Source organism: Carica papaya, chromosome 2 (assembly GCF_054855325.1).
Source record: "Carica papaya isolate Zhongbai chromosome 2, ASM5485532v1, whole genome shotgun sequence".
NCBI classification, from domain to species: domain Eukaryota; kingdom Viridiplantae; phylum Streptophyta; class Magnoliopsida; order Brassicales; family Caricaceae; genus Carica; species Carica papaya.
The window spans coordinates 30,331,527-30,344,369 of NC_142310.1; the positions used below are offsets into that span (position 1 = coordinate 30,331,527).

At 33.0% G+C, this 12,843-nt stretch overlaps 1 protein-coding gene across 2 annotated transcripts; it reads right to left on the reverse strand.

The window, feature by feature from the left end:
- Positions 1–2,186: 2,186 nt before the first annotated feature.
- On the reverse strand, positions 2,187–11,235 carry CYCJ18 (cyclin J18). 2 transcript variants are annotated; one of them, XM_088214009.1, is made up of 9 exons: positions 11,082–11,235; positions 10,820–10,896; positions 7,562–7,661; positions 7,391–7,489; positions 7,293–7,310; positions 7,143–7,213; positions 6,874–7,000; positions 6,721–6,781; positions 2,187–2,347 (listed from the first exon to the last, which is right to left on the reverse strand). In XM_088214009.1, the coding sequence occupies exons 1-9, from the start codon at positions 11,145–11,147 to the stop codon at positions 2,262–2,264; spliced, it is 705 nt and encodes a 234-aa protein (XP_088070135.1). In that variant the 5' UTR covers positions 11,148–11,235; the 3' UTR covers positions 2,187–2,261. The 2 variants fall into 2 exon arrangements, with proteins under 2 accessions (XP_088070135.1, XP_088070134.1); XM_088214008.1 differs by having other exon boundaries at positions 6,721–6,799.
- Positions 11,236–12,843: the final 1,608 nt, after the last annotated feature.

The window sequence follows — 12,843 nt, forward strand, 5'->3', positions numbered from 1 at the left end:
TTAAGTCAAGATTAAGTCGCTGATATTTTTACAAGATCTCACCACTTTTCACTTTGATTATGCACAATTTATTAAGGGGTAAATAAATAAAATATATCCAGTCGTAGTATAATTTTGATATTTATATTTCAATAAGATTTTTTCAATAAACAATGAGGGAACTCAACCCATATTATCAAACCCCACAAGGAAAAAGCTTCAGTCTAGTATGTGTGTGTGTGTGTATACATATATTGATGAAATATCTGGTTGCATATTTTCACCAATTATCAGCTTACTAAATTGCCAATCACCTCCTCATGGGATGTATTGGAGCTAATGTTCTCCATTATTATTTGTTCATAGATAATTGTGATACTGCTGGAAATATGCTCATTATACTTATTATTTATTCTTTTTAGAAAAAAAAATAAAAATTAACCACATGTATAAGTCCTTTGTCATAGTGATGCTTTATCATATTCAACATATATACATTAGACCTAAACTTGTTCGTTCTGTTTTTTTTCTTTTGTTGACTAAATCAATGATGTGGCCACAAAATCGTTTAAAAGTTTTACAAAAAAAGATTTTAGCAGCATATTTAAAAATTAATATGAACAGCTTTTTATAATATAAATTACTTGTCATTAAATAGTTATTACAATCACCTACTCATAAGATATGCCATCATAAAATATTGAGAATGTTAGGTGTTTGTTAGGTAAGAAATTTTAATTTTAAAACTTGGAATTCAGGCCAAGTTTGACCCGCGTGCATAACATACACACTTAAACACACACACACACACACACATATATATATATATATGTATATATATCTATATTACGTACACATGATAATGTATGAACTCTTGCCTGCCTAGCTACTGACAAGCGTCGTCCAAGTTGACAAAGATTATCCAACAAAACAAAACAATTCAATTTATATATTTTATGAATAGGGTTATCAGGAAGCTATGCAGGTACAACCAGAAAACCCTCCTATCCTAACCTATTTATGAGGATATTATGGAAAAATCAAACAAAACTTCTTGTGGCCTAATCATGTTTATCAAACTATTTCCAACACAATTTGCACTCTCTGTTTCTTTTTTCCCCCTTAATTAGTATTTCCGGAAAAGTTACAGGTGAAATTAAGCTGTTGGTGCACTTTACAGAGCATAAAGTATGGAATTAGATGTAAATAATTGAAGTGGGTTCATATGCTCAGAATCTTACCCTGGAACTCTCTGATAATTGCCATCATCGATATTTTTTTCCAACACTCAAACACACTTTTTAGAGAAAATATGAAGCCTTTTCTTATTGGCGGTGCTTATAATTAGTAGTCCGAAATATTTTTTTATTAAATCTATTTATATTTGCTGAGGTAATTACGTACTAGTTATAAGGCACAGACAAATAATAATATCCCCTCAGCTTTCTGTGCATTATTTTAAACTTTCTTTTAATTATCTCCATTACGTATGCTGTATCTTTATACATATATTTGACCCAAATACTTCAATTGTTATTTATTTTGGTTGCAAACTGAGGTTAAATGCTCTCTGCAACCTCAAACATTCTCCTACTTTTTAATATTTACACATTTTCTTTCCTTTCAAGATACATTAAATATTGGGCAAATATTTTCATAACATGATTATCACAAATGATGAAGCTAGACAATTGTTTATTGTAACAAATAAACTATTTTTTTAAAAAAATTAAATATTTAATTGCAATAATTAAAAATTAAAATACCGAATGATAAAAGAATCACATATGGACTAATTTTGAATTAAAGCTTGAAATTTTTATTATAATAAATATTTACTGAATCGCCAATTCAGTTATCCTCCTTCAAGATCCAATTGGTGCTTCTCCTTGGCGTTTAGATAGTTAGATGGAGCCGCTCACACGCAGGAGTCAGGAAGAAAAAGTAGAACTAAAAAGGCAGCATGAGTCTCTTTGTGAGTGATTTTCCTTTTCTTTTGAAAGAAACGAAAAAGAAATCAATTGGGCGTGTGGTAGAGCCTACATTATTATTGTATATATCTACACGCGTCGGGAAGTAGTTTTTTTTTTTTTTTAAATTTAAGGAGATGGATCCCACCAACCCTTTTCCAGGATTTCCTTGTCATTTCCGGATCTTTCCAAATTAACAGACGATACTTTGTAATGTAAAAACCTGCAGATTATAAATTGCGTTCACCAAAAAATATACCTTTATTCAATGAAGTGGAGAATACTTGCCAACAATAGCTTTCTTCAGAATATTTAGCAACAAGGTTCAAATACATGCTCGAGAATGTTCCTCACAATTTCCACAATTTCCTCTTCTTTGCACGAGGTTACAAATTTCACTGCAGCCGTATGCACAATAACAAAACTATATCGATCAGTCTAAAACTTCTTGTCATTCAACGCCAGCATGTTGCTAGTTGAAGAGCAGCAAAATAGATTCTTTTTTTGGATAAACAAATGAAATGGATTGGTATAGCAACCATCCTTGTAACTTCTACCATGTATAATCAATAATTAGATCAGATCAAGAAAGCTTTGAATAGGATCTATCAATTACTACCCTCAAGCTTCTGCTTCTCCAATACATATACTCAATTTTTTAAATATGCTAAAAAAATTGGAAGATGGAGAAAAGGTTTACACACAGCGGTATATGTAAATTAGCCTAGCATCTTTTTTTTCTTGTGAGTAAAATTAGCCTGGCATCTATGACTTCCTAGGCTGGCGATCTAATTAAGTTAATTATCTCAATCCAGTATATAGTAGGAAACAACAACTTTCTTAGGGAGAGAGAGGAGGATGTGGAAGTCGACGAAAGGCATAAGCTGTGGCATTATATTAACCACTTAACTACAAGATAAAAAATAATAAATAATTGGACGAACTAAAGAAATCTTTCTATCCCAAAGAAAAGGAACAAACAACTTGGGTAAAGTAGGTGAACGCAGGAAGAGCGTCAGACTTCCTTGAAAACAAGATAACTGAAAATGGAAATGGTGGGTTAAAGTGGGGCCTTTTGAATTATGATCATCCATTCATCCTCATCAACAAACCTAACAAGTGATTCAGTATCCTGTCTTTCTCTCTTTGCATAACGACAATTATATTCGATAGACAGGCTGTGGGCTTTGGAAATCCCCTCCTACCATCATCCACTTTAATGGCGAAAGTCTTTTACTCCCTTACCCATGACATACGCACGCGTTATTTTCTCTTCTTCTCTTAATATGTTCGCTGTAAAAGGCACTGGTTATATCGTATGCTACCTCACAGAAGGACCGTAGCGGGGACACCTGACAACCTATACCTGCCCGCAAACCAAATAGTGGTAGTGATACACAATGTTGATTTTAGGAGACAAGTGATTGTGGGAGTAAATCTTAAGCTGCCAGAAGTTCTAAAAGGGAAAATGAAATATGATTTTTTTTTTTAAATCTTTACTTTTTTAAATTTATGTTATATATGTTTGTCTCTGAAAATATATACAACATATGTTTATAAAATAATAAAGTATAAATAAAATTACTTTTTTAAATACCAAATCTAATACTTTTAAAATTTTAAATTTTCATCATCATCATTGTTATTTTTACATAATTGACTAATTCATATATATATACACGTATATATCAGTATAAATTGCTCATGTTGAAATGAACCTAAGAAAATGTTTTTATGCAGTAAAAAATTTAGCAATTCGGAGGTTCTTGCACAGTACCATTGTGGCATAAAGAGCACGAGGGCTCTGCACCGTGAACAAACATGATCATGAATCTTTAACTGAAATAAAGCAACTCAATGAAAGGTAGAAATAGGCTTTCTCAAGCCATGTGAAGGAATCTTCAGTAGAAAAGCAAAGAATCCAATTCTAATTTTTTATAAAAAAGTTGCTTGATAGCCCTTTTTTTCAGCTTGTATATGTTCACTGACCGTGACCCTGTTGGCTATGGTATTATTTACACAATACTGCGACTAGGAAGAGAAAGGGCAACTTCAAGCCTCTGAAAGAAAGGAAAAGATGGGGGCCATATAGATAAGATTCAGTTCTTACAGCTTGATGAGTTAACGGGGAGGAATCTAAAGCAGAGATTGGGTGAAACAGAAGGCAGTGGCATGAGTTTCTTGCCATCTAACAGTGACAATTATTTTAAAAAATGAATGCTGTCAACAGCGATCCTCAATGATTTATTTAGTGATTATACCCTGGACCACTGGATGTAGAAATATGTTATGGACCACAAATTTGACGATCTAAACTGGCCGGTGGTCAAGAGTCGATTTTAATGGCCATGCAGAAGAAGATGATTAGATTGAATGGACAAGTTCTCAGAGTACAGGGGCAAGAAGATGTTTTTCTATAATCAGACACCCGTTAATCGGGGTTAAATTGGCACAAAGGTGCTCTGAGATTTTAAAACTTCAAATAGTCACTCTCTCCCTTCAACATGTGAAAAATGAAACACATGGGCCGGATATCCACGACAGTCTTATTACATCAGAGGCTCACAGAGACCCGTGCTTTAAAGCCCAAGTGTAAATACATCAACTAGACACTACAAGACACCAATGCATTTAAAAAAATATGTATTCCAAGCGGCGACTAAAATCATGGACTTATGAGCCTATATCTTAGCCCAAAGGCAGAGAAATAAACAATTATTTTTAAAAGAGTTAATAAAAAATATATATTTATTGTAACTTTTATAATTTATATTATTATATGTATATTATTAATTTTATGTGGATACGATTAAAGTATTTAAGTACATTTGTTGAATTAAAAAAAGAGTTTAAAAAGTAATTTTAGGAAGTAGAAAATAAATATCTGACTCTTAACGTCTTCGATTCTTCAATTTTTATCTAACCATTTCAAGTAATAATCCTATTTGGTATTCTCCTAAAATTGACAATTATAATAATAATAAGAATAATAATAATATTGATAATAATAATAATAATAAAATATCCTACTAGTTTAAGCATATTTCTCTCCTCAATACTAAATATTCCCTAGTTTTGCCTTTTTTTTTTTGTCAAAACAAGTTATAGTTTGACATTTATAGTTTGACAAAAAAAAAACAAAAAACTATTTTGATAAGTTTGATTGATTTTGCGTAGAGGAATCGAAAAAGAGAACATATACCTCAAAAGCAGTTCCAGCTTTTGAAGAAATTCATGTTGACCTGTAATAATTTTTTTATTTATATAAAATCCGTACCTTCAAGTTTTGTTTCAATTAGCTCCTATTCTTATATTTAACATCGTTTAATAAATGTCAACGTGATAAATAATGTAGTCTCGTAGATATCATGTTTTTGAAAATGACCATATAAGAATAAGAAAATGTCACAAGTGAAAAGGTAAAAAAATGAAAGAATGAAAAAAAAATTAAATAGAGACAATTTACCAGTATGACAGCTATGTGGCAATCACGTTGATAAATTTTAAAAAATGGTTAGCATGCTAGCCATGTGGCAGACATACTAGTTATATTTGGAAATATAATGTTCACGTAATAACAACATCTGTCACGTAGTTAAATATGCTGTTAACAATAAGAGTTAATATAAATAAAATTTGAAAATATATGTTATATATTAAACCAAAAATTACTATAAAGATTAATATGAATTTTTTGAAAAAGTACAAGTGCTTTTAAGGTATATATCCTAGAAAAAATATAACAAATACTTGATTTTCAACTTTTAAAACTTTCACTAGTACCAACTAGAATAACTCATTCCTCATATGATCATCATTCAAATGAATGTAACATTTTGTGAGATTGTATTCATTTAATTCAATGGATCAATATCTAATTGTTTGTGAATTATTTAGTTTAAAGAGGCACTACCATATATCATATAGAATTTTAACAATCAGAAAATGAATTTTTTTGAGAGATCAGTTATTCTAAAATTTTGAATGCCTAATGACGTTATATAATTGTAGGATAAATAACTTTTTGTTAATAGAACATATTCAAAACTCATTTTGATATCAGCAAATAGTAATAAAATCGTTTATTAGAAAAAATAATTTCATCTTATCTTGTTGTATTTATTTTAAATTTTTAGATGTGTATACAATTTTAGGTCATTAATAAGAGGCAATTAATACCCAAATGCCTCTGCTACACCATCAAGCATGATTGGTTTGGCTAAAAAATAGAAAGCATTCTTGGACACCCAAAAACGTTGAAGTCAAACCACCTAAACAAAATCAATCTAACTCTAATATAACTAGCAGCAAGAAGGTTCGAGAAGAGCCTAATGAATTCTAGGATAGTTTAACCTTTGGAAAAAGTAAACCATGAGGTCAATTATATTTTATCTGCTATTAATTCATCAACAACTTTTATCTCCTCCACGTGTTTTCCATCCATCTCCTATCAAACAAACATTAAGTACTAGGCAGGCAGGATACTAACAAAATAGCATGTGACAACTATTTCATGGTTTCTTGGTGCTATTTCCCTTGATTTGGTAAGGAAACATCATGTAGAACGCAAGTAAGAAGAAACAACTTATGTATATTATGGAAAACTCAACTAGGCCTCAGTCACCAGGAATCGAACTGATGCATTTATAGGGTATCTAATGTTTGCATGCAATTGGAACTCCTTGAATCATGAGGCATCATGGGACTTTAAACCATAATCATTAAAAAAGTATCATCACTAATTGAAGGACACTTAAAACTGAAACCTTACCCCAAGGAAGAACTGGGAATTCCAACTCCTGTCTAGGCACCGTTATCACATATGATGCTACCTGCCAAAGATCAAAACTCTGCTCAAATGATCTAATATTTTAAGATTTGCTAACTTATAGCTAATGCAGTGGAAAATCCAATTTAAACTTGCCAAAATAGATGCAGCTAGAGAATGAGGAGAACTATAAAGAATAGCTGTCTTCTCCTTTTCATAAAGAAGATCCATCAGATCCATGCAGACCTCAAAGCTCAAGATTTCCCCAATCTTTGCCATTCCCCTGAAATGAGAAAATATAAAAGACGTATAAAGAAGAACTAGTGACGTGTTAATATGAATGAACTAATTTAGATATGTTTCTTCATGTGTTTTCCAAGAGTCATTGACCTGAAACCTTTCAAAATGCTGACGAAGAAACTTACTTTAACTGAATATAGAGCTCTTCAAGGAAAATAAAAGCAATTTTAGATGTACCAATCTCAAAATTCAACACCTGTTTAGCATTTGAAAGAGGGAATAACTGAGTTGAACTTTAATCGTGGAGAAAATGTTCCATGTTTTGTGAGATTTACCTGCATTAAGACAATCTCCTGCAAAATATTGATATTATCCTCCGTGGAATTAGAGGATGAGCAGAATTTGAGACCATTTTAACATATAAGTAGCTTACTGCTTCCAAAAAATCTCGAGTTGTAAAATGTTGCTCCGTAATGGCCTTATCACCTATAAACTTCAAAACTTCAACTGAGAGAGGATGAGATTCATGTATCTACAAAAGTACAAATGAGATTAACAAAATATGAATAAAACAATGAAATACTTTAAATTAATCAACACTCACTTTACTTGAGATCCATATAGTAATTAGCGCAAATAGCTGCAGATTGCTTTCGCTAATAGGTTGCAGAAGCCAGTGGTCAGCATTATTTCCTTGTATGAACCTACACAAAACAGAAAAAAGAAATGTTGCAGAGGAAACATTTATTTACCAAGAAATATTTCTTGTTTTACCATATTAACTTTCCAAAACAATTTTACCCATTTTTCTGATAATATCTTTCTATAATAGATAAGGCAGTTGGAGGGCAGATTATTATGACCCATCTCATGAGTGGAGGAAGAGAAATTGAGGCAAAAAATTGAATTGCTTCTTTATTCGAAATGCCTTAAATATATTATGCTGACCATGACAGCCAATGCCTTCCAAAAAAAGAAAAAAATGCTTTGTAAAGTAGTGTAAGAAACCTTGATATAATACAAACATTCTGTAAGCAGCCTGTTCACTAATATATGCTTTACACAATAAACTAACCATTGGACTAGAAACTAAACTAAGGGTAAAAGACATGGACAAGGAGGAACATAAAAGTGTCAACCTTCAACACTCTTTCTTGGCTTTTTTTTTTGACAGTGGAAAACATTCTTCTTAAAACTTCAAACCTATATTTAGGCAGTGGCTTGGTTAGGATATCTAGCAACTGCTCTTCTGATTGGGATAACCAAGATGATCACGCAATGCTAGTCCTGAAACATGACCAAGAGATAAAAAGCTTTTCTAAGGGAAACAATTAGAATCTGCATTGTGAAGTGAAGTTTCTGACGGCATAATAGTTTATAAAAAAGTTGTTTGACCAAACTAAAAGCCATGAATTTTCAATTGTGAATTTCTTTATTTTAAAATAATTTTCTGGATAGAGGAAACTTGTAAAATATTATTAAGTGATAAGGGTTGAATAGGACATAGTATAGATGAATTGCCAGTGTGAGAAATTTGCAAATTTTGACAATTGCCAACTTGTAGTTGGTCCATCCCCTTTTAATCACTAAAACTACTCATAATTGCAATATTTAAGGTGACATGATGAGTGACCGGAGCACTTGGATAGCATGATCCTTATTTGCTGCAACAAATATAGGCATAGGATGAAAATTAGCACTTACTGGAGAAGTAGAGCAAATCATATCAGCCCTAGGTTGTTGAGGAGGATGGTTGTAATGACGGCAACATTAATCTGTTGTGTTTCTGGTAGCCACAGATCTGGCAAGGTCCATGATTCTGAGGTGGGTGCTGGTTGTTGCCTTAGGTTTGGCCACTGTTTGGACTCACAAGTTACGGTTTAGAGGACAGGTGAAGAGCTGCTTAGAGGAAGCAGCAGGCAATGAGCATGTTTGCAATTTGCCATGTATGGAAATTTCTGAGGAAGATTTCATGACCAATCAATTGTTCATGAAATCCATAAAACAAGATTAGACTAGCAAGCAATTTCAGAGCAGCACTTGTACAGTGGAATTTGGCGCCAAATTGCAATAAGCAAGAGCATTAAATTCAGCCGTTCTCAAGCTCGTCGGTAAGAGAGTTGGCCTTTTGCAAATATTTAAGAAAAGGAGAGGTCATTTTCATTTTCATTTTCAGTATGAATTTGAAGTTGTTGACTTTGTGAAATGGATCCAAAACTTTAGTGGAGAGCATTCTAGATTTTGGAGGATGTTGTTGAGCCAATTATATAAGAAACTACCTCTGCGGTGAAAAAGGAAAGGGTCCAAAAGAGGAGCATCTGATCTTTCTTAAACCAACAAACAAATGGAGGATTAGGAACTTGCTCATTTTGATCTGATTAAGATGTGGTTTTTTGGGAGCTAGGTTTGTGCCATCAATAAATCTAAGAAGACTTTGATAATCAATGGAAGAAATTGAGTTTTCCCGGCCAAATCACTCTTAGGTGTTAATTTTGCAGAAAATATTGAGAGTAAGAAGAGTTTTCAGAGGTTGGACTGAACAACAGTTAGAGCAGTTTGAGGGGACTCACTAGATGACTCTGCCATGGTTGTTTGGCATTTTGATACCACAAGGTGAAACGGATTTATTTTGAGAATTTGGGTAATTATCATTGATAGATTGTGACACATTACGCTATTGAGGTACAATGATGTAAGACAACTTATGGTTAATTTTTCTAGCAAGGAATTTGAGCATTAAAGTGTAGATATTTTTACAAAAAGTGTTTCATAAATATCACACCTAAGAATCTGACACAACCAAAAAAATTGAGAAAATTCTCAAGGAACTTTTACTGAATAACAAAAGTATCTCAAAACTAAATTACAAAGATATTTATAATGCTTCCTAAGTAATATTTCTCAAATAGGATCAAAACTAAGAAATAGACTCAAAAATAGTACAATAGTTTTATGTTTAAAAGAATTACAAAATCTATTTAGGAAGTCTAAACTTAAGTCACCATGCATCATATAGACAAGGTTACAATCTGATTGGAAATAAAATAGAAGAAACAAAGTTCTAAGCCAAATTCTGCAGAGTCCTAGATTGAATGCAACAGCCTTTTAAGGTGAATCTTGGCCTTATGTTGGCACCTAAAAGCGTTGGGAAAGGTGCAGAATACTGATGTGGACAGGCTTTTCTTCCTAAAGACGCAGAGAGTGAAGAACTTGGATGGGATTTTGATTACTTATCATGCACAAGATTTGTGCAAGTGCAAGAGAATCAAGAGCAAATGCAAATGAGCAGATAACATGCAGTGACAGAGAGATGGAGCGATTGAATATATGAATGTTATTTCCACAACTTCTTTCAACGTCATTTGAGAGAGGTTGAACCAGATTTAAACAAGGTCTGGGATATTTATAATAAAAAATGAGAATATTAGAATACAATAATATTCCATGGACGCTAAATATACGCGTTTCTCTACTCTCCAACTTTAATTTGTGATTTCTTCTCTAAAAATATTAATTGTGAATTTCCGCCGTAATTCCACAGTCATTAGATTTCTCCATCACTGGACTCCCTGTCTTTCCTAGAAACAGAACCTCCATAGTATCTAATATAGTCCATAAACAGGAAACAGAACCTCCAACAAGGCAACAAGGAGAATAATATAGCAATGCCAATAAACCTAGCTCCCAGTTATTCGACACGTAAACTCAATAGATAACTCTGCATTAACTAAATAATTGAGCAAATAGGTAAGAAAATTTAAGCGCAATCTTGATTGAATATGTAAAACAAATTGAATTGAGCCAGGACATAAACCTCAGAAATCCAAAGAGAAGTTAGTGAGAGAGAGAAATAAAACAATACCTGGTAAGGGAAAAATAAAATCGATCAACGAAGAGCGATAATGCAGAGTATTTGACGAGTGAAGAAACTTCAAGTTGCTTGAATCACGAAATGGAAAATAGAAAGTGACGAAAAAGAATAATATTAGGAGGACTTATGAAAGGAATCACGATCAACTGATAGAAAGCCACGAACAATACAAAATCATGATTTCATATTCCCTGCAAAATGATCTTCAAAATTGAAGAGCATTGGATATGTCTCTTAAAAGGAAGAGACATACACGGGCAGATTGAATGAGGAAGGCTATTGATTGACATCGCAGAGAGGCAGAACACTCGTTCCACATTCTTCCTCGCGTCTAAGACTAAGCAGCTAGAATTTACTTTGTTCGCGTTTCAATTTGGAGAGTTCTGTTTTAAAATGGCAACTCAAAATGCAGGAGGCTATTTACTTGCAGCTGGTTCCACCACGTGGATATACATTTTCATTTTAACAAAAAAAACATTACAGTTTTATTTTTACAGTACATAAAAACTTAACAAATTGTCCAGGTCCTATATCCCTTTTATTTCCTAACCCAGCACAAGAAAACCCAGTTTTGTTTAAAGAAAAAGGAGTGCCTAAACCAATTAATCTCCAATTAGCCCAGCCTATGTAAGCTTGGAGGAGGACAGAAGGATCAGACAGCCCAAAGGACCAGCCAGCCCACGAATGAGCCAAAACAACACTTTTCAGGAATCGCTTAAGCGACGTCATCGAGGCTAAAAAGATTAGGGCTTTAAGGTGAAAATGAAGTCATGTTTCTTCTTCACGGACGTTTAGAGCTCGAGCCACAAAGAACTCTCCCAAGTCTCGAAGCTGGCATGGTACATCAGGGTTTGTAAGGCGCAGCTGGCTCATTTTTCAAAGCTTCAAAAACCAGAGAACTAGGAGGAGCAGCAACATAGCGTTGATATCATCAAAAGGGAGGCTTGAACAATGTCTACAATCCCTATGTCAATATCTCTTGTTCTCAAGTCTTTCGTAGCTCCTTTTAAACAATATATTTATTCTTTCTCTAGTACCTTGGTTAGTATTCACCAAGTTAGAAACTCGAGAAAAAAAAGTATGGATGGTACCGGAGGGAGAACACTAGGAATCAAACATTGATAGTTCTTTTTGAGAGAAACCACTACTAATTGGAGCAAGAGCACTGTTAAAGGACTGGTTAGGTAGAATGAGGACACTTTTCTTCAGAGAATGTAAGTGTAGTTCACTCAAATTAAGTTAAACTACTAGCAATAAGGGCGTTGCCAGTGATCCTAATAGTAAACCCAACATGAATGTGGTTGTTGCTTAGGTAACTAAAGGAAGGATATCATGGACTTGAAATATGGCGGACAAAGGAATAACAAACTTCTTGAAAGATCTTGCTGGAGTGAGTCACTCATATTTCTCAAGGAAGAACTTAATGGCAGACATCATGGCAAAATTGTAAATAAGCCAAAGTGGGGATCTAAGGAATTAAGTTTGAGCAAAATCTTATAATTCCTTCTTACCTTCTACATATTTATCGTTTTATAAAGCATTCTGAAAGTTTATGGTGTAATTTCTCTAATCAAGAGACGGAGAAAAGATAAGATATATAATTTTTTATATTAAAATTTTATATGTCAAAACTCACAATAATATTGTAACGACCCCGAAAATTAAAAAGAAATGTATATATATTTATTATAAGTGCGGAAGCGAAATAAAATAGATTATGATTAACATCCCTTACACAATAACCAAAATGAATTAAAGTATGAAAGAATAAACTAACTTAAATGAAATATTATGAATGAATGCAACTAATAAATTTTTTGGCTTCTACTCACCATCTTCCTGCAGAACGGGCTCGGAAACCAAGTTTTTCTAATCTGAAATAGTTAAGTAAGGAATGAGCTATACTACCACAGTAAAGACATCACACTATCTCACTGTCACAGAAGTAAAGGTTGGTAGAAAACGAACACGACCAATGAAGTATAATTTATAACAAACTTATTTATCAATAATAA